Source organism: Charadrius vociferus, unplaced genomic scaffold, assembly GCF_000708025.1.
Source record: "Charadrius vociferus isolate BGI_N301 unplaced genomic scaffold, ASM70802v2 scaffold755, whole genome shotgun sequence".
Taxonomy (NCBI): Eukaryota; Metazoa; Chordata; class Aves; order Charadriiformes; family Charadriidae; genus Charadrius; species Charadrius vociferus.
In genome coordinates this window covers 1-21,294 of record NW_009648446.1, presented here as the reverse complement: position 1 = coordinate 21,294, position 21,294 = coordinate 1, and the positions used below count along the sequence as shown (strand labels likewise).

The 21,294-nt window shown below is 36.8% G+C and overlaps 2 protein-coding genes across 2 annotated transcripts in view; one reads left to right on the top strand and one right to left on the bottom strand.

Annotated features, from left to right (window-relative positions):
- AVEN (apoptosis, caspase activation inhibitor) overlaps positions 1-1,691 on the top strand; it is a 98,532-nt gene extending 96,841 nt beyond the window's left edge. Inside the window, exons 6-7 of the mRNA XM_009885550.1 lie at positions 291-651; positions 1,573-1,691. Coding sequence (XP_009883852.1) covers positions 291-651; positions 1,573-1,691 — 480 coding nt within the window. The remainder of the gene's footprint in view (positions 1-290; positions 652-1,572) is intronic.
- Positions 1,692-2,947: 1,256 nt separating this feature from the next.
- On the bottom strand, positions 2,948-21,068 carry LOC104286905 (ryanodine receptor 3-like; the record flags this gene model as incomplete). Its single annotated transcript, XM_009885549.1, has 14 exons — positions 2,948-3,043; positions 3,844-3,895; positions 5,099-5,199; positions 5,311-5,375; positions 6,472-6,628; positions 8,686-8,820; positions 10,479-10,625; positions 11,709-11,769; positions 12,721-12,848; positions 13,412-13,454; positions 16,863-16,993; positions 17,606-17,803; positions 20,171-20,257; positions 20,900-21,068. Coding segments are annotated over 14 exons (1,570 nt in total), but the record flags the coding sequence as incomplete, so codon positions are not given.
- Positions 21,069-21,294: the final 226 nt, after the last annotated feature.

The following is a 21,294-nucleotide window of genomic DNA, read 5'->3' as shown; positions in this document are numbered from 1 at the left end:
GTAACTCTCTGGAAGTATTTGTGAAACAACGGAGCTTGCTGATTTAGCACACCATCTCATATTCCATAATAAGGGATAAAAAGAGTTTTTATTTTGTACTTGCTTCTGCAGAAGTATCATCAAGATGGTAATTTTAGTTTGCTTTTACTTCTGAATTAAATTCTGCTGAAATTCATTGTGCCTTCTTAAATGATCAATTGTAGGAAGCATGAATTACAATCCAAATCAGACAGAATAGTAAAAATGGGTTTAATCATTAGAAAGACTCAAGCCCTTTCTTGTACTCGTAGGCATCAACACCTGTAGAGCTCCCACAGATGAAGACTAAAATTATTGAAGATGGCAAGAGGAGAGAGCTTCTGTTCCGACAGTCTCAGGCTCAAAGTGAAACGATGTTGGTCTCCCACCCTGTTGGTGATTCTGTTGCTGCATCAGAGCCGGGAAGGAAAAATGGTCTGAGGGCAAGTGCAGCAGAACCCTTCCAGAGAGCCCATCCGCTATCAAAGCAAGAGACTGACCATTTGGATGAAGAACTAGATCGTCTCCTAAATCTAGATGCTCCCATTGATACACAAAACAAACCTGTGTCAGGTGCATTATCCTACAACATATCAACGGAGAAAGACTTGAAAATGGATTGTAAGGAAAACGGTAAGATGTCTCTTCTCCCCAGCATGCCCTTATTTAATTTCCGTTGCTCTCTCTTTTGGTGATGTTTTTGAACTTTTGATGAGCCAGGCAACAGCACCGCTGTCATCATTTCATTTTTCTGGGGCTGTGTTCTGACCCGTTTGTTCCTTTCCAATTTTAACTCCCCACTGAACTAAAGTTTCAGAATTGTCAGTTAATTTTAAGCATTAATTCTTCTGTAGAACAGCATTGGTCTTATGATTCAGCAAAATTGTAAATTAAAAAAAAAATAATGTACTGCTAGAAAATTTTAGTGAGAGGAAGATAAAATCAAGGTTTTATGTAACATTATCGGCCCTTACTTCGCTGCGCTAATATGGTATACAGAAGAATTGACAGCTATTTCTGATGGCTTTGCTATAGTTCCTATTTTCAAACTTTACTAGCATTGATTTTACAAAATTAAGTTTAGTATGAAAACAGAACAAATACAAAAATTTTCATATTTCAAAAATGTGCTAAGTCCTTCCTTTTGTTTGCATTCCTAGAAGTTACAGTGTTTGTTAGATTTGCTGGCGACGGTTTGCTACTCCTCTCCAGTCCACAATGCTGTAAAATAATTTTTAGCATTGCTGATTTTTTGTGTATGATTTTCTTGCTAGCCTAAAAAATTAGTCCAACATGGTTGAACGTGTAAGATGTCACCAGAAGCAGTAGAGCAGGCCTTGTTACTTGAATCAGACAGAAGCCACATTGCTCTGGTTGAGCTTATTAAGCTCCTGGTTTTATTGTTGCTACTATTTTTGGAATATGACTCGCTGTTCTTCAAGACAGAGAGATTGCATTTAGTCAGTTGCGCATTAAAAAGAAAATGATCTGGGACAAAAGAGCTGGTGGGGAATTGTTTCCAGATTTTCAAGTCTGTTCTTTTCACTTTTCCAGACCCTTTAAAACTGGATGTGCCTAAAGAGAAGAGTACGGCATCACAGCAACAGCAAACTACATCTAAAAATGTTACTGAGGAAGAGCTTGAAGATTGGCTGGACAGCATGATAGCCTGAAGTTCAGATTTTCTTATGTGAATAATTGAATATAACAAACGTTAAGGAGAAAGTTGAATCTTCCTTTATCTCCTCATTATTTCTTGTATCTGTTTCACTTTTTGTTCAGTATGCCAAATGCCCGGTTTGCTTTGCTGGCACCTACAATTTTGTGCAAGCAAAATTCATTGAGCTGTGATTGAAAATTGTCTAAGGTCTAAAATCTGTGATGAAATCAGGATTTTCTTTGCTACAGATGCAGGCTGCAGCACATGAAGAGAACAGTTATTTCAGCTTGTACTCGCTCTAGGTAGTCCTTAAAATAAAGCTATGAATGAATAATGAATACATGTGGTTTTAGTCACCATCCTCACACCACATCTCTATATTGTAGAAGAACGAGAAAGAACGACAGCAAAAGTAACATTTGGTTTATAATACTTTATTGCAGTGGGCACTTTTTATCAGAAGAAAAAAAATGCATAATCCTAGCAGCTTCTACTTGCAGGTGACCAGAGAGCACTGTTTTGTTTTGGCCTAAGATTTAAATTGTGTTCATTTTGATACAGTGTATGTCTTTTAACAGCAGCATCTAATAAGCTGTTATTGAAGGTAGGATATAAACAAACTTCAAGTGCAATTTCATACAGAAAGACAGAAAAGCAATACAGGTAATGGATCCGTTCATCTCGAACACTAACATAAATAAAAAGTTTGCATAGCTATGTCTACCGAGGTTTTAAGGCACTTAATGTTTCAAGGTCGACGACGTGTTTGAAAAATGTTTTCTTTTGAACTGCTTAAAGCTTTTCAGGCTGTATCTTAATACATTCTCTAGCAAATACTGGGGGGGGGGAAAACTGGACAGCAGTTGGTTAAAGTATTTTTTTCTGAGGCGTGGCCTCTGATGTTCAAGTTCTTAAATGTCAAATGTTGTGCAATTAAGACACCTTTTAGCCCTTTCAACTGTACTGCCAAACACCAGGTTAATCGTGTGGTTAAAAAGTTGTTATTATTTCAGACCACGTTTGAACCGGAAGGCTTAAAGTTAATCTGGCATTGTTTTCTCTTTCCTAAGGAAAATTCCAACAAAAGACCTCTTTCATAGGTGGTAGGTACAAAAAACCTGTGAAACAGTGTCAAACTTTACGAACGTTCTGAAGTTTAAAGACATTTAAAGCAAATACAAGCTGTGAAATTACACCATGAAAAGAAAAGTAGTTTTTTTTGTATACTGGATCTTAACAGTTCATGACTAAATAATTTCTTTTGTGATATTAGCCAAGTTGATCCTCATACTGTTTCCGGAAGCAGTCCCCTGCTGGGAAGAAATCCCAACATCTTTCTTGGTACATCTTCCACACAAATGACTCCTGAAAATGGTAAAGAGTATTTATTATAACAGCCGCCTTCCTGTTAGTGCTCCAGGTCAACGTTTAACACCACCCAGGTACGGTGCCCGTTACCATGGGGTAGAACTGGGAAGACATTGAAACTGAAGGATCTTAACTCGAGACGTTTGTAGAAGTATTGCTCTGCGCTTTCCTTGGTTCCTTACTACTGAAATACAATCCCTGTTAGAAAAACTCTGTAAATGTAAATTAATCAGTCTAGTTATAGCAGAGCAAACCTGTACACAATCTGTATATATAAAAAGTGGTTTAGTTTGCTTGGAAAACATTGAAGTGTAAGGTATTTTTGTAGTGTTTGCACAACAGCATCTTATTTGAGATAAGATAGAATTAAATCCTATTTATTTTCTTATTTATTTACATTTAGGGCCTTACAACACTAAACATACGTACACACTTCCATATACCTGTCTATATGTACATGTATATGGATTTAGACTATAAATATAGTACCCTAACTACTTAATCTTTTGGGAATAAACCATAACTGGTATATTTCAGGGTGATAAGAGGACAGTAAGATTATTAGCAACTGACTTCTGAGAGAGTCAGAACAGCCCGCTCCTGCTGCCCACGCCTCTCCCTTTTTTTTAACCCTTCCTTTTCTTTCCCTGGCAGAAGACTCTCAGGGAAGGTGGCATCATCTCCACTCCTTGGTGGCACATCAGTTCCACCTGGTGGTACACAGCTACAAGGCTGGAGAAGATAAAAACGTTGAAAGATAATCTTAAGAAAAAAATTAAGTTTGATTTTTTACTCACCTGCCCAGTATGCTCAGTTTCATCCTTGTTAATGAGATACATTAAAAAGAACCTGAAACAAGCACACGAAACGAGTATTAATGCAGAAAACATAACATCTCTGCCTAACCTTTCCCAGGCTGGGGTATGGGAGGGGGATTGTGCCAACCAGCAAAGGAATGATATTGCTAGGTGTCTAAAGTGCTTATGTTGAAAAGTCTGTCCTTCCAGCCCTTCTCCTGTGGAAGCGCTAACACAGATGTAAAAGCTGGCAAGTGGAAAAACCATGATGTGGTTTAGCATTTTCTTCAGTTCAGTGCCAGGAGCAATACCTGATTTAGGACATATGCCAACTCCTGTACATGTATGCTCCAACATGTCACCCTGGAAGAAGTTACTCGGGCTACTATGCAAGAAGTTAGAAGTATGGCAAATACTCAGCTGCACCAAGACTTCCAAACACTCACGCCGTGCAGGTTCTAAGCTGAGCCTGGCTGTCTCCGATACCTGCGCTCACTCAAATGTAGACAGCTTGAGCTAATTAGAAAGGCTGTAGAGTACTAACAATAGTCGCTTTATATGTAACACAATTCCTGGTTAGACACTTTTGATGCAGTGCATTTGGAATGAAACCTGGTATGTGCTTTCATTGTAGAGAAAGGAATGTATACTGACTTTAATGTTTGTCTAATTAAAGGGCAACCTGGTTAGAAAGATTGTTCACTGTATATTCTAGTATTAAGGAAATGGCCATTTTTAATTTACTATGAAATACAGGTTCCTATATACCAGTTAAGCCATTCAAGAGAGTAAAAAAAGCTTGGAGGCTATAGACTGGTGACACTACGAATAGTAATGGAAATTTGCCTCACAAGAGTGATGTGCATTGATTTTGCAGTGTCAGTTGCTACACAAGAAATAACGCAGCCTCCACTCCAAGAGGCACACTTTTATTCTTTCTCTCTCTCTTTTTTTTTTTTTCTTTTTAATTTAGAAAGTTCAGATGCAGCATTCCAAAGTCAGACTTCTACAAGATACCACCAGTTCAACTCCTTTGGCTCTGCTGGCACAACGCTCATACAATTATCATTGTTGTATGAGTAACTAGTGCCACCAAATTAACTTTTTTAATGTCCTCTTTGATCTGCTCTGTATTTACTAATGAAAGTAGAAGATCACTGCCTTGGGAGTCTGGGCAATACATGTACAGCTCCTGGTCGCTTCGAGGTTTCAGAAAGCTGCACTGTCACTAAAGAACTACAGGAACTATACTTACAGATAGTTTGCCAAGTTGTGTTCTTGCAAAGTATGTGTTTCAAAGCCATGTGGGGTTGTGTCAAAATAGTCATTGCCGATTCCACAAATAAAACATTTGGTCTGGAAACACAAGTTGTGGTTACAAATTAATTTTAACTCAAAGACACTATTTTAACTGGTAACAATCTAGATGAACAAGAGTAATGAAAAATGTAGTGTGCTTACTCATACCTCCATATCTTCTCTCACTTGTTCTTGCTGGTCTCTTAGTTCACCAAAAGCATCAATGATCAGACCTATTTCAAATCGAAAAGTAACAGCACTTCAGTACTCAGCAATATTCACATTTCAAGTGTTTGTCAAACAGCCTCCACTGTCTTTGGAGTTTAGCGTACTTACGTCTAGGTTGAACAATTTAAGTTACAATCTGTCAATTTCCAGACATCTAACCTGACACTGCACTGCTAGCAGTAAGAATTTCTCTTACATAGAAGTACAGTCTTAAGAGTGGAAAAGCTTTTCTCTACTTATATTTTGGTCAGTTTAAGCTTCCATAATCTCATCTCTTTTGTTCCAATGAAAGAATTTAACTTTCATTCTCCTTTTCATGGAACTCTTGTATCCCAACTTTTGTTCAGCAAAACCACTCTGCTCCCCCAGGCCCCCCGGCCAGTTTGTGATGCCGCTTCACATTTGAAGCATTATTCCTCCACTTCCAACATATTAAGAATAGAGTTGGATCATTTGGGGGGCTGTAAGATTCATAACTTTTTCACAGGATAGATGTATTACATTTTGTCTTTGCCACCAGATTGCCATAAAATGGTGGGATTTTCCTGACAGCCTTACATCAATATATACAATGTGTTGAATACTGAAAGTCATTGAAGAGAGGGGTCATTCTCTGTAAACCACAACTGCAAACCATCCTCTAAAGAAAGGAGGAAATGGCTAAGTGGCCATGGTGACTTTTTCCATGTCATTTCCCCTTTCCAAGGGGAAGGCCTCCATTCCAGCTGTGGTGGTTCCAAACTGAAGGTGTGAAGAGTGGCTACAGCACAGATCTCCAAGTTTAAATGGTTATTATAGGAAGAACAGTGATCCTGCACAAGCTGTGTCGTTGCTGCATAGTTGTCAACGTGTTCATAAACACTGTAACCCAGATAAGTTATGTTTCTGGTGCTTTGTCTTTGTGTAGGACTTGGGACAACGCATTATTTAAGAATTAAGTATAAAATTACTACTTTCAGAATTAATGATTTTATCAGCTCAGAAATAAGTCTTTATAGCGGTACTACTAAATTTACCTCTAAACACAAATACGGTTTAAATACATTGCAGAAATTAAGTAAACTAAATTCTAACAGTCTCTACTAAGGTAAGTGTCAGTACCTTGAATAATGGCCAGCAGGATAACAATGACAAAGAAAAAAAATGTGATGTCAAAGACAATTCGATACATTTCATAAGGGTCTCCAGCAGGATCCTCAATTTCATCTCCAATGCCGCCACCAGCTCTCACACCCACATACATGTGGAACAGGTAACACTAAAAAAAAGGAGAGGAAAATTGCAGATATATTTATCATGAATTATTCTCTTTGGGTTTGTTTTTTTTTTTTTAATTTTTTTTAAATTATTCTGCTCAGCTAATTCTCTTGATAAGTTATAGTAACAAAGAACACATAATATCATTCCTCGTGTATCACACACACTGCACCAAAAATCTGTTATTATCTTAACTAATGTGATTACATCTTCAAGTACACTTACTAAGAGGGGGAGTCAGCATCAATTGTTACCCTCTCCTCACTCCCTAGGTCTTACCTTACAGACTAAGACTGTTTTTCTTGTATTTGTTACTGTATGTGACTATATTCTACACCTTCTATTAATTCCTAAGGTTCTAACTTGCTCTGAGTAAGCAGAAGATTTTTGAAGTCTTATAACGGAGTTTAGAAATGTTGGCAAATATTGCCATAAACTAAATACTGACATATTCATAACAGGTAGCTCTCTCTGCGTTTAGGTGGTTTCTGGATAATTTCATTTTGCAATACTAGATGTCCGGTTTAGTATATTGTACACTGTTTATGATGTGGGAAACAGCCTGTGGTCAGTTCAATGTGGAAGAAATCACTTTACAAAAATATTGCTGTGTATCATGTTTTTTGAACATGTAAGTCTTCATGGAAAAATCTTTAAAAATCTGGATATTTAAGCTATGTAAGTATATTAGAATGGAATCTTCTGCTGAAGATATACTTCAGCAGAATATACTACTGATGTTCTTGTATGAATCAGCTCCAGAGTCTTGTAAACCACCTTCAATCACACAACATGGGTTAAAAACGATGGTAATCTCTAAGCCCAACCAGTGTTCTGAAGTCACATTACACAGCACTGCTGGTGTTAAATAATCAGAGTAAAACCTGACAAATCTGGTCTTTCATAAGCAAATACAAAACAGAATTATACATCCATTTTTATAATGCAACTTTACTGTTGACGTAAGATGCTGGTACTAGTTTAATCATTAAAAAATGTAACTTGGAATTGATTTACCTCACTTGGTAGACTGGTTTAACATGTAATATAGTTTCGTTATTCCAGTTACTCTTACATCTATTTTATGACCGGACCATTGTATCCAGCTTGCAGAGGCACCAGTTAAATAATATTGCTTGGGCAGTTTTCATAATTTCTACCATTGCACATTTGACTTGCACTGAGTGTTTGAAAGAAAGTTCAAGATTAGGGAAGATGATTTTGTGAAGTCTATGACACACCTCTGTTCTGAGGGATTTTATTCTATCTCTGGCATATAACACAGGGCAGAGAGTGACTACTCCATGGAAGAAATGAGCTGGCCACAAACTCAGAATATTACATTTTTAAAACCTGAATTTATGCTGTTTTCTGTATACAATAAGAAAATCAAATCCTCTTCATACCATAATACATATCTGTAGAGTATCTTTTAATATGACTTGAATAACATTCTGTGGCAACAGGTGGAAATCAGAAGGGAATTTAGTAGCATTAGATTATCACCCGTAATAAGTTTTAATTTCCCCTTTTTCTACTCACCTTTGACTTCTAACTTCACAACTGAATTACTAATTGTAAACAGTTTGGAGCAGGCTTTTATCACTAGTGCTAATAACACCATATACTTCATATAACTAAAATAAGGATAGGAAGAGCTTGCACACTTGCAAACATTGGGAACAAACTGGATTTATTTGTGCTGCGACAATACAGCTTCTTTTTGTAGGGCTGACCAGTTTGTGATGAAATTTGTTCCATATATTTCAAGGCTTTGCCATCTTCTCATGTAAGAGATGCAGTAAATCTTATGCCACAACATTTAGGCGAAAAATCAAAAATCTCTACTATATCTACCTATCTAGTGTTGCGTTTAGACCACTGGAGAATGCAAGAGGACGCTCAAGACCATTCACATTTTCAAAATGACATATAGTGAGAAGAACAGACCCACAGATTTAACAACAAAAAGATCCTTCCTTGCTTCTCACTTCATCTTAAGTATCCATTTGAAAATTCAGGATGAAATTTGAAGCATGCTAGTGGTGTTTTAATTACCGTCATCATGTCATCACATTTCATGTCTGGTTCATCTTCATCTTCACTTTTATTGTAGAATTTGCGGAAGAAGTTGAACGCCACAACAGTGTAAAGATACACTACTACAGCGAGGAGTCCTACAGTAAGCACGAGCTGTGTATGGAGACATGACATGAAAATAGGTTTCAATTTCATTCTGTCAGAAGAGATATGCAGCGCAGTGTATTGCTTGAAGTATTGAAAATGTATTATGTTGTACCTTTCCCAATAAGGAAACTAGTAGTTACAGTAGCTTTGAAGTCTCCCTATTGCTTGGATCAGTGTAGAGGTGTTACTTTATCCTGCTCTCATGTGAAAATCAAAGGGAAAAACAGTAGCAAAAAAATGAAGTTGTTTCCATCTTTCTAAGCATACAAGCTATATATCACTGAAGCAATGTTTCCACTGTTTAATTTAAAAGTTAAATTCTAGTAACTTGGAAAACCGGATATACAGTGAAAATTAAATTATAAAAAATAACCCCCTTTAGCTAATATGATAATAATTTCAACTCGGACTTATTATGAATTATCGTAGTCTATTTTCTGCTCCGAAGCTCATTAGCAAAGCCATCGATAAAGTGGATAGAAAATTTTTTAGATAACCAAAGCATAAGTAACTTCCAGGTACTGCTTTTAAGTAAATAACATCCTTAGGTGAAAAAGTTTAGCAGTTAATGAGACTAGATTATATTGTTTGTTGGAGCTGGCATTAGAAGATGCAGCTCTGGAGAGGAGTTACTGAAGGCTACGTATTTTAAAAAGCGCAGCAATTGGTAAGAGTATTGAATAATAAGCCGATCTTCTCTTTATCACTTTCTGCTGATCTGTAAGTATGCTCTCAAAGTGAACATTTCAACTGAAAAATCTGCAGCTGTCTTTCAGTTCTCATATCTACTAGCAGGAAAAGCAACAGGATTAGGAAGACTAATCTTCACTTATTAAGAATGTTTACTAAAAGCTGTGGCCTTGAGTTGAACAGTTTTGTCAATTATGCTCAGTTTTGAGTATTACATTTAGAAAAATCTCAAAACGTAGAAATCATTATATTAGAAGTATTACGACTTTGGTCATCCTGGAGGAAAAAAAAAGGGGATAAACCCAGAGAATTTCATTTGTTTGTGCAATGATACTGAAAACATTCTCAAATGTACTATTTTAGAAACTTCCTTTCCTGATAAGTGAAGAAACTTCCATTGGTCAATTTCTGCTGAAAAAGGGGATTAAGCAAACACAAAGGATATAGCAGAGTTAAGCTAAGGGGATAAGCCTCTTCCAAAATGTTACGTGGTTTAAAATGTTTTGACAAGTCTAACAGGGCCTAAGAGTGGGCTTAGAATATACGTTACTGCATTTGAGAAGGAATGGAAGGTGTATGTATGAAATTAAATGAAGTTATGAAGTGTGTTAGTATTACTGCTGTGGCTAAGGAGAGATTGTGAATTCTTGTTATCACCAAAGAGTTCATCATTGAGCATAGAGAAGGAGCTGGTTAGGTCATAATTAATATCCTTGCATTTTTCTAAAATGATGCATTTTTCTATTGTGTACAAAAACTTCTTTAGTTATCAGCACTCTGTGGGTATAGATTATTACAATTTCATAGGATTTAACATGGTTTAAATGTGCTGCAGAGGGCACAATTCTATTCTATTCTTTAATCCAATCACGATCGAAACAGATTGCATGCCAGTATGTCCTAGCCACCACAAGATTTTTTCCAGCACTGTTACAAAATGCATTCATTTTCAAACCTTTGCACGTAGCACTAACCTGTTTGCCATTGTGAGTAACCGAAGACAAAATGGTTCGCAACGTCTTGAAACCCATAGCAATATCCAGCAGATGAGCAGCAAAGAAGAAGTTGTTGTAGTGCCCGAGGATAGACATAGTCGTGTACCAAGCTAGGTATAAAAAGGACTGCAGAGAAAGTGAAAAGTGGGAGTGTGTTAGGGGGTGCCAATGTGCATTATTGGATCCAGCATAGAGCCTTCTTCTGGTCATAATGAAAGTAATGCTTTGACGATCTGATTTGAATCACAGTCTGAATGTAATACCTCTATTTTACATGTTCAAAAAAGACTGTCTCACTCTGTCTCTTATCTTCTCCTCTGTTCATTTAAGGAATGCTTATTGCTTAGTTATGCTGATGAGACCTCTATCTTTACACATTGAAATGCAGTCTTCAGCATATGAGTTATTAACATCAAAAACCCCTTCCTTAAAACTGTTTTTGTTTCAGAGCTTGTTACACAATACTTTAAATTTTAATACTGATTCTGGAGGAGAGAAAATGCATTGTATTACTCTTGAGACAATTCTTCTGTTTAAGTCTCAGCCCACGTCAACCAGGACACCCAGAAAACCCAAGGCACGTAATACAGCTTATTCTTTTAACAAGCAGTGAACCTGAAGCAGTGAACCTGAACTTTGACGTGAAAGCTCTTATTGAGGAACAATGGCTCAGTGTGCTTTTAGTGCACCATGAGTTTATACACCTTCCCTTGATTCACCTTGGCCCTCTTGTTTGTTTGGGAATGCTCAAGAGGGTAAAAAGAGGATTTCCCCCCAAAAAGGAGTTTTAATATAAGCATGGTCTTTTCAAAGGAGAAGGTATGAAAGAAAAGAATTAACCAACCATGTCAAACGGATGATTCAAGAATAAAAAAGGGTAACTTTCTGTAGACTGCTTGGTTTTAGAAAAGACACCTTTGGTTGCTAGATTGTTTTCTACGAAATGAAATGAACGTGCCATTAACTTCCAAAATGCTGACATTGTATTAATAGTGAGGAGGTGCATATTGCCCTTTAGAACCAAAAAGAAAATTCTAACATAAATTAAAGCAATGTGCTACAATACAAGACAGAAAAAATCTATTTTAAAATGGCTCTGTAATGCCATATTATTTGTGTATGTTTGTTTAAAATAAAAGCAGATGGCAGAAGACATACAATTATGTTTAGAGTAAATCAAAGCATATTCTTCTAGGCTAACATACTCACATTGTCAGTGAAAACAACTCCGAGCTTCCAAATGTGGTACTTTGTATCAATGGAGCTTAACCTAGGAAATACAAATTTTTTAAAATGCATCAATATCAAAATTAAATACTGAATTCTGTAAGTATAAACAACAAACTATGTTTGACACTTCGCATTTGTTTGCTGAAGGAGGTGATAGAGAATAGCTGTTTATTTTTTGAGTGATTTGGGTGCTTTTTTTTTTTTTCAGAGAGTATTCATTAACTCTGAGAACCCATATACAGTTTCTAAACTCTTGAAACAGGTGGAACAATTTCAGTGGGAGTGATACTGCTGTATTCCAGACTTATACAAATTAAAATATGTGTTAAAAGTAGTGAAATGTGAAACTGGAATTGCTTGAATTCAAGAGCTAAGTGTTCTGTCTGGTGTAAAATGTTGCCAAAATTACCAAGAGAAAAGGTAATCCCTTCTGCAAGATTCTAAATATTTTATTAGCCATTTATTAGCTCATGCGAGTGGAAATCCTTCTTCTTGGGTGCCTTAAGTATTGAAGAAACCAAACTTTTCTTGGAGCCTAAATTGGTTGGGAATTGGATACTTTCAAACACTCATCTTCACTGATGGATTAAAAGTCAGGAAGACATCTCTGAGGTTTTTTCTAGATACCTGGGATCTAAATATTTGTTATCAATACTTTTTCTGTCCTTTGGTTTATACACTAACTCTGTTGTAACACCTAAAGAACTTTTAAATGCTGCAGTGATTATCGTTTAAAATAAGAGTTCCCAACTATCGGTCAGCATCGACTCGTATGACTTTTTTTTTTCTTACTTTTGTAACACAAATACAAGTGTGCTTTAGAACAAATAAAAAGCTTTGTTATTTTACTTCCACACTAGGAAGACTTATCCCTTTGAATTTTCCACGCTGGGGAAAACATCACTACAGTTTCGATATAAAACTCATTTTTATCTTGGACGGTGAAGTTATGCCAACACATAAATTTGTCTGTGAACTTTAGAAGTCATACCATGATACAAGAGATGCCTCTTCTGGTTCGCTCTCTTCCATTGGACTAAAATCAAGGGCACTTTTGTCCAAACCCAAAAGCTCTGCTATGCGCTCTGCTCCATATAAGTCTCCATACTTGTTAATAACCTAAAAATAGAAGGGAAGCCTTTGCTCAGAGAAAGACCTCAGTGACATTCACCCTACTTTAAGCCAGTAGTTGTCAGAAATTAAAAAAAAAAAAAAAAAGTCTTTCACAATTAACACTACTAGAACAGTCAGAACTCCCAGGTGGGTGGAGCATAAAAAAGAAAAATAGAAGCATTAAAGGCTATTATCTGAAAGCTTATGTATAATTTGCCGTCATTTAAGCTGGCATGTTTTTCTTTTTATAGGGGGATGAGGGGGCTTTGTATCCTAAAGATGACAATGACTGTAAATTAGACCTGCGTGGCTGATTGACAGCACAAAGTTATTTCAAATGCCTGAGTCTAGGAAGGAAACCACAGCCTTCTGTCTTCCTCCCTCCTCCCGCCTACGCTGCAGCTGCCTGTTCACCGAGACATTTACCACAATGACTTCCATAAAACAAATTTCAGTTCTCAATTATTTGTATATTTATGTGTACAGAAGTATATTACATGTAGATATCCAATTTAAATGAATAGTAGACTATTGCTATGACTAACATAATAGAAATATAAAAAGCCTACCTTCCGTTTCACAAATTTGTCCCAGTAATTGTTAGGAAAGGACCTACGTAGATAAGGGAAAGATATTTCAAGTTATTTAACTTGTTAGTGGAAAGAAAAAAACAACCAAAAAAAAGAAAATACCATGTTCCTGATCACTGCAGATTCTGGTACAATTTCATTCACTCGCACACTGAATTTCAAACAATTTCTTTTCATGTTGACAACAGCTGTTACTAATCATCATTCGCTGCAATATCATCTTTTTAGTTCCCCCCTCTTTTCTTTTTCACATTCACAAATATGATTGGCTACAAAAGGACAGCAGGCTAAATATTATCACCTAATGAGCTTAACAACTCAATAATAGCAGGGTAGTCATCGTAGTATCATTTATCTCCTAAATAAATACTTTACTGCTCCTCGCCACGAAATCAATACAAACAATGATTTTCAGAGAAAAATAAGAGTGTCTACTAGCATAAATAATTCTTAAGATCACTGGATTACATTTCAAATAGAGGCTGAACACTTGGGAACCAGTGGATAGTTTGCCAACATAAAATTCAAAAAATATTAAAAAACACCCCAGAAAATTGCAAAGATCATTTGGCAAGAACAGGGGTTAGTAGTAATCTTGTTCTCAGGTGTATCATATTGTTGTTACTGGATCTAACATCCCAGAACAAGACAAGGTAAAAAACATTTATAATTCTAAAGCTGCAAGACAGTTCAACTCAAGAACATTTTGCATCATCTGCCTCATGACCACATTGGTAATTAGAAGAAAAACTATTGTGTATACAAAAGATAAAGAAATGAAGCAGTAAATCTTAAATACTGAAGAAGTGTCAAGGTATCTTTTATTGAAAATTCCCCGCTTTTTTTGAGAGTAGTGAGCAACCATGATGCTTCAATAAGCAACCAGTTTTATCCAGGGGAGAACTTACAACAGAGGCTAGGAAATACATCAGCTTTGACCTGCAAGAAAAAAGATAGTGTTCTCTCTTATCTGTAACGTTTCCCTGATCTTCATAAAAAACATTGTTCTTGAACTGTCTTATGAATAGCAGTGCCCAGGAATTCCTCATTGTGACGGTCTTACTGTGTATTGTGTCAGTTTTGAACAATGCCAATTAGCAGGAAACACTACAAAATGTAAAGGTTTCTCTCCCCATTTCCTGGATGTAACATTGAGTTGAGCAAACATGCAGGAAGGTAAAAAAGAAAAATCCCTGCTTAAACTAAAGGACAGTATTGGTAAAATAAAGCAAGTCTTAACATTAGAAGAATGAGACTGCCGAACACTGTTGTGCTGGGATGCGAGGCAAACTTCCCAACTTCTATTAAATGCTCAATTTTTTATTTTTCTGAATTGAAGTTCTCAATGAAATTCCTCCAGATAAAGGCAAATAGTCCCAGTAACTCAGATGGTATATTCTGGCCCAATGCTCTACATTATGTCTTTCCTTGACTTCTCAGATTTTTAAGCTAAGTATGTCACTAATGTAGCCAGCTTGTGTCTCTCTCTGTTACCAGAAGCATCTAATGGAGCAGCATTTATCAGGGTGCCTCTTTTACCTTTTTAATTGTTTTTTTTTTTTTTTCCTCTTATAGAAAGCACATTTCGGTACATACACAGCACTGGGTACCCTCCAGCAGTGGTTATTCAGACAACGACGGTACAGCACTAAACCTTGAGAGTAGGTTCACATCAAGAGGGAAGGATTAGTCTGCTTAAATTACTTTAAATCTTTTATTCAAATTCAGTAGATAGAGCAACATGCTGAGAACAGACTGTACCACATGTCATTTGGGATAAGCTGACAATATTAGTTCATGCTTGTTTTTGCTGAGGATAAAGTTACTGGATGTCTAGATAGCTTGCTGTCAATACTTAAAGAAATGGGTTGGCAATTAAGCAAGCTCTCCAGTTTCCCCATTATCTTTTATTGTAACTTTAATAATATGTGCTACTCTGTATTTCTAACTGAAATTAAGGAAAATTCTTAAAATTCACGTGTAGGAAAACAAACTGTTCAAGAATTTCCAGTATTTTAGACGTTCTAATTTTAATGAAACGGCACTATTCATAATATACAAAGTTGAGTATGACAGATAAGATAGATATTTTGGCTATTTGGCAGCATACTGTCACTCTGATGCATTTAGTTGATTATTTTTGCTGGCTTGTTTTTATCAAATATTTACTTAAGCCTGCACATACTAGCCACAACTACTTTGTGACTTGTAAATAACATTGTTCTTTTCCAGCTTTCTGTTACTGTCCCTAAATTATGATGCTATTAGTGAAAGACAGGAATCGAAGCCTAGGTATACTAGTACCGAAACATGATTCTAGTTGTTTTGAAAGAGTAAATTCTGAAAAAATAGCCTGTCGACAACGCATTGTTTCAAGAGAATAGAGCTGACTTGCTCTGTTTCTCTGTGTCACTCCTACAGACTGCTGCAGCTTACCGATCTTTTTCTTTTTCTTGCCTACACTTGTATCATTCACTCACAGAACAGCAGGTGAGTCTCCTAGAATCAGTGTATGACTACTACAGTATTTGCTAATGCATACAACTTGACAGCAATTCTTGTCAGACCTACTCAAATTCTGGGACTGCTATTTCACACTAGATTTACTTCTCTTGTCATATACAAATTTTGTTAGCAAGAAGTGGGAAAGGCAGGAGAATACTGCTATACAATATGAATGTGAAATTGAGTCACTGAAAAGGATGGAAGTTATCTTTTTAAAACTTTCTCAATAGTGACTAATATGTGAAATGTCCTGGAGAGAGTTTGTGAGGCAAGATGCACAATCCTTGCAAACCCTAGAAAAATTAAAAAGGAGGTGGAATTTACAGGTTATCATAGAATCACAGAATGGTTTAGGTTGGAAGGGACCTTGAAGATCATCAAGTTCCAACCCCCCTGCCATAGCCACTAGACCAGGTTGCTCAAAGCCCCTGGCCTTGAATACTTCCAGGGTTGGAGCTTCCACAACTTCTCTGGGCAACCTGTTCCAGTGTCTCACCGCCCTCAAAAGTGAAAAATTTCTTCCTAATGTCTAATCTAAATCTACCCTCTTCCAGTTTAAAGCCATTCCCCCTCGTTCTATCACTACATGCCCTTGTAAAAAGTCCCTCCCCAGCTTTCCTCTAGGCCCCCTTTAGGTACTGGAAGGCTTCTATAAGGTCTCCCCAGAGCCTTCGCTTCTCCAGGCTGAACAGCCCCAACTCTCTCACCCTGATGAGATGGTATTTATTATGACGGTATTTATTAAATAAGCAGATAATGCAGGATTTCAGATTTGAATCTTCTACTGTACCATCCAACATAAGGTGAAAATGCCTTTCTTTTAGATGAACTAGGTGGCAGGTGGACAGGGAAGGTTCTAGATCAGTGGCTTAATGATCTGTAATATTTATAAACAGCTTTCATACAACCATTTAATTTTACATACGGAGTATTTATAACCAGGCGATCCCATTGTCCTTTAATATCATCTTCAGATGGCTGTTCAGTTATGTATAGTCCATCGAATTCCAGCTTTCTAGCTACCTCCTTTTCTCTTTTGAACACAACCAGAGGGACCTATGAAAATGACAGTGGACATCTTTGTCACATTTTATATATTTTTAGAAACCATGATGTCTACCTACAGTACTAAGCACTCTTCATAATACTACAGAAGACCAAATGTCACACTAGCACCTCCCAAAAGCAGACCAATGCCTGGCCAGTCTGAGCAACAGCCACCTTGGAAGTCAAGCCCACGCCCAGCAGTTTTTATTGCTGAGCATGATGTCACATGGTATGGAATAACCCTGTGGTTCGTTCAGGTCAGCTGTCCCAGCTGTGCCCTCTCCCAACTTCTTACCCCCTCCCAGCATACTAGCTGGGGGATGCACAGAGTGGGTAAAGGAAAGAGAAAGCCTTCATACTGTGCAAGCAGTGTTCAGCAACAACCAAAAGGTGGGCGTGTTACCAACACTGTTTTAAACACAGATCCAAAACACACACACTGCTATGAAGAAATTTAACTCCATCGCTGCCAGACTGAGTACATGAGGAAAACGTCTATATATTGAATAGTGAGAATCTGTAAACAACTAGGTATTCCAGTATTAGCTCCAAAAAATCATGCTGGGACATAGCCAATGCTGTTTAACAAGTACTAGATTAGTAATATGGTTCAGAACTTGCCTTTAAGCAATAGTATCCAATCACACAGACAAAGGAGATGATAGTATGAATAACTGCCAGTGCTCTGAGAGCAGGTGCCATGTAACCTGTACTTTCTTCTAAAACAAAAAACACCATGCCCTCCTCCTCTTCCTCTTCATCAAAAGAGTTCCAGAGATTAGAGTCTTCCTCTACTTCATCAAGTGGCTCTTCTGTCACCTGAGAGAAATTCAAGCACATTGAAAACACACAATAAACTTAAAAGCTTTTCTTTTACTGTAATGGCAAATGATGTTCGCAAAGCCCGCTCATGGGAAGATGATAGAGCATTAGCTTTGAACAGTAATGTCCTTCATTTTCACAGCAGAAGTCTCCACATCATCTCATGTCTCTGAAAAGAGAATCTAGAAAAAGCAAGTACAGGCATATGACAGTTTACAAATCTCTCCCTTAACAGTGCCATAGCAAAGGCAAAAGAAACAATGAAAAAGTTATGCAAAAATGTTTCTTTGGAAGAACCAAGCAATGACAGGGTTGTCCAATATGACTGAATTTAGGGTTTGTTTTGTAATCTTCGTTGTTGCTGAGTCTAGAAAGAAACAAAGTTCTTGTGTTATCAACTTGTACGTTCTCCATGAATTATTTTGTGACTTAGTTTAGAGCTTACAAATGAATACAGTATTTAGTCTGTATTTCATAAATACCCGAAGCCATAAAGCTGACATACTGCCCTAAATTATTCCAGGGACTTTAAAAACATGGCCTTTAAAATAAAGGCCCTAAGTGCCCTTCTTTTGACAGCTTTATCTGAAAGCTGAAGCGCTGCTCAGTCCTGTTTGGCTCCCGCAGATCCTTTCCTATCTATGACAGATGGACTTGTACTCATACACAAAAACTTTTGTCCCTGCTCTGCAATAGAATGGGTTGTTGGCTGACCCACATGACCTAATGAAAAGCAGAAGACTGGGGCGAAAAGGACTGGCATAGACAAAAGCAGATGTCTGCTTTGAAGTCCATCTTCTCTAACCATCTGGGATGGAAAGAGAGAGGCAAGAAGCAAACTTTAAATAGCCCTGGATGGTCTTTCTCCTGGAATGGTGCACATACATTCTGCCCAGTTTTCAAGACCCTTTTGCATCTTTAACTGCCCTGTCTCTGAGACTATAACTGTGTTGTAGAAGTTGCTTTTCCAGATATTTGAGATCAGGATTCAGTTACTTCTAGACTGAGCGTTCAGCCAGCTGCTTAAGAACTGGAACTCAGTTCTCAGAACAACAGAACTGGAAAATGTAATATTGGAAAACACAAGATTCATCAGCTTATTGCAACTTGCACCCTATATCTAGAATGGGAAAAATCAAAAGGACTGTGTTTCAGGATAAAGATAAATGAGCACTTTTCTTACGGACTTCAAATTTGTAAGGAAGGGGAAAAAAAAAAATAAGGCTTTTATGGTTGGAAGTTCTCTTCAGTGAATTCTACTCCTTTTCATGGATAGAGGTTGTGAAGATTCAGGAAAAAAAAATAATTACTGAGGGCTGCTGAAAGCGTTCTACTTTGTGTCACTGGGTTACACACCAGAACCTGAAACAACTCATTAGATTCAGGTATGTGTGGTTTAACACCAGCCAGCAGCTAACACCGTGCAGCCGCTTGCGTGGTTTTTCCCCCTTCCCTCCCAGAAGGGTAGACAGAAGAGGGAGAAAAGGAGGGGAAAGGAAAGGGAAAAAAACCTCGTAGGTCAAGATAAAGACAGTTTCATATAACAATAACAGAAAGGAAAATAACAATCATAATAATGGTAAAAGAATATGCAAGATAAAAAGTAATACAAGTCACTCTCACCACCCGGTGAATTGGTTGCCCAGTTCCTCCCTGGCAGCGATTGCAGATTCCCGCCCCCTGGCCAACCCCCATTTATATAAACCAACATAACATCTATGGTACAGAATATTCCATTGGCAATTCCGTTGTTCTGTCTATGCTCCTTCTTAGCTTCTATGGGAAGCTGAAAAAAGACCTTGACTAGTATAAACATCACCTAGCAATAACTGAAACAACATGCATTATTGACATTCCTTTCATACACAGTCTGAAACACAGCAACCACTAGAAAGAAAATTAACCGTATCACTTCAGTTCACCTGATTATTCTCAGTTGAAAATAATCAGGTGAACTGAAGTCCCTCAGTATCTTTAAAACAAATGAGATTAAAAAATGCAACACTTTTGACATTTGAGTTATTTTAGTCGGATTTCAAATTTCCCTTGACAAGATTAACAATCCAAACACTAACAGACTTATGTGAGTAATGAAAAAATGCCTAGAAACACAAGCTCAACTATAGAGGATTAATGAAATAAATCTGTTTTCATTCAGCTTGAGTGAAATAAAAACAGAATAGGTTTAATATCATAAATTTTAGTTACAAAATTTAAAATATTATTTTAAGTACTAAATGCTTTAGTTCATGTTTGAAGGGCTTGTAATAATGGCTTTATTAAAAAAGCCTTAAAACCATCATTAACTATTTCTCTGGAAGCAAGAAAAAAAAAAACATTTAAAAGAACAATGCATAATCTTACCTTGTAAAATAGAAGAATAAAGTTGATGGCAAATGCAACAAATAGAGCAAGAAACCTTAAGTTATAAAAATTTCTTGCTAAGTAGTGCTGAAAGTAAAAAAAATAAAATAAAAATTAGCTGTGGCCTGTAGCTAATATCAAGATAAGATAAGTAGGCAGCAAGATTTCTAAGAATGTAAATACATAATTGCGTTGCCTTCACACACCAGTTATAATGAGCAAGGGCATTTCTTGGCAGCCTATTCTCCCATTTCATGGTTAACAGGATAAAAATTAATGGGCTTAAAATTGCAACAGGAAAGACTGAAATAGAATATTAATGAAAACTTTCTAGAAGGAAGTCTGGAAAATAAATCCTAGAATACTGGAATAAACTACTTGAGAAGGTTTCAGAGAGTTCAACATTTGATGCTTTTAAGAACAAGAAAAACCATATAGAATTACAGATTCTAGAAGTTAGATTATGGAAAATAGGGAGCTCCTAAAAAGGAGCTCAAGAGGTTAATCTGCGTTGTTAGACCAAGATAGGAGAAATTACACACACAAACTCTTTATGTATATAACTGTAAGAAGTATTACAAAAATCACTAAAGACTGAATACAGCCAGTCATTTGAAAACCCATGCCAGTGCTCCTTTTATGATGACATTTCTCCCTTCAATATCAAACAAGTATTCTACATTACATAAATAAAAATTCAATGACTAAAAGAATTTAAGAGAAACTTACAAGCATTTTTGTTTGATAAATTTCCAAAGCTTTGAAGAAGTTAGCCATAACAGCCTCCGGTTTCTCAATTTTTTGTCCATGCCTTCGCTTCTTTTTCTTAATTTTTCCCTCTTCTAGCTGCTCAGATTGTACTTCCTTTGCTTTATCTTGTTTCTCACCATCTTCCATGCTAGAAGAAAGATTATCTAAACAAGAATACCTAGCCAAACTTCTGTAGCGTAAATGCATTCATTTAAAAGGAATTCTAATTTAGAAAGTTTGGCTTTGAAAATCAGTTTTTACAGTGGGAGAAACATGATTGTAAGTAGAAGAATTGAGGTAGACAATAAACTCAGAGTAAAAAAAGTGACCTTAGTTTCAAATGATATGCAAGAATAGAGTTGTTGAGGGGAGAT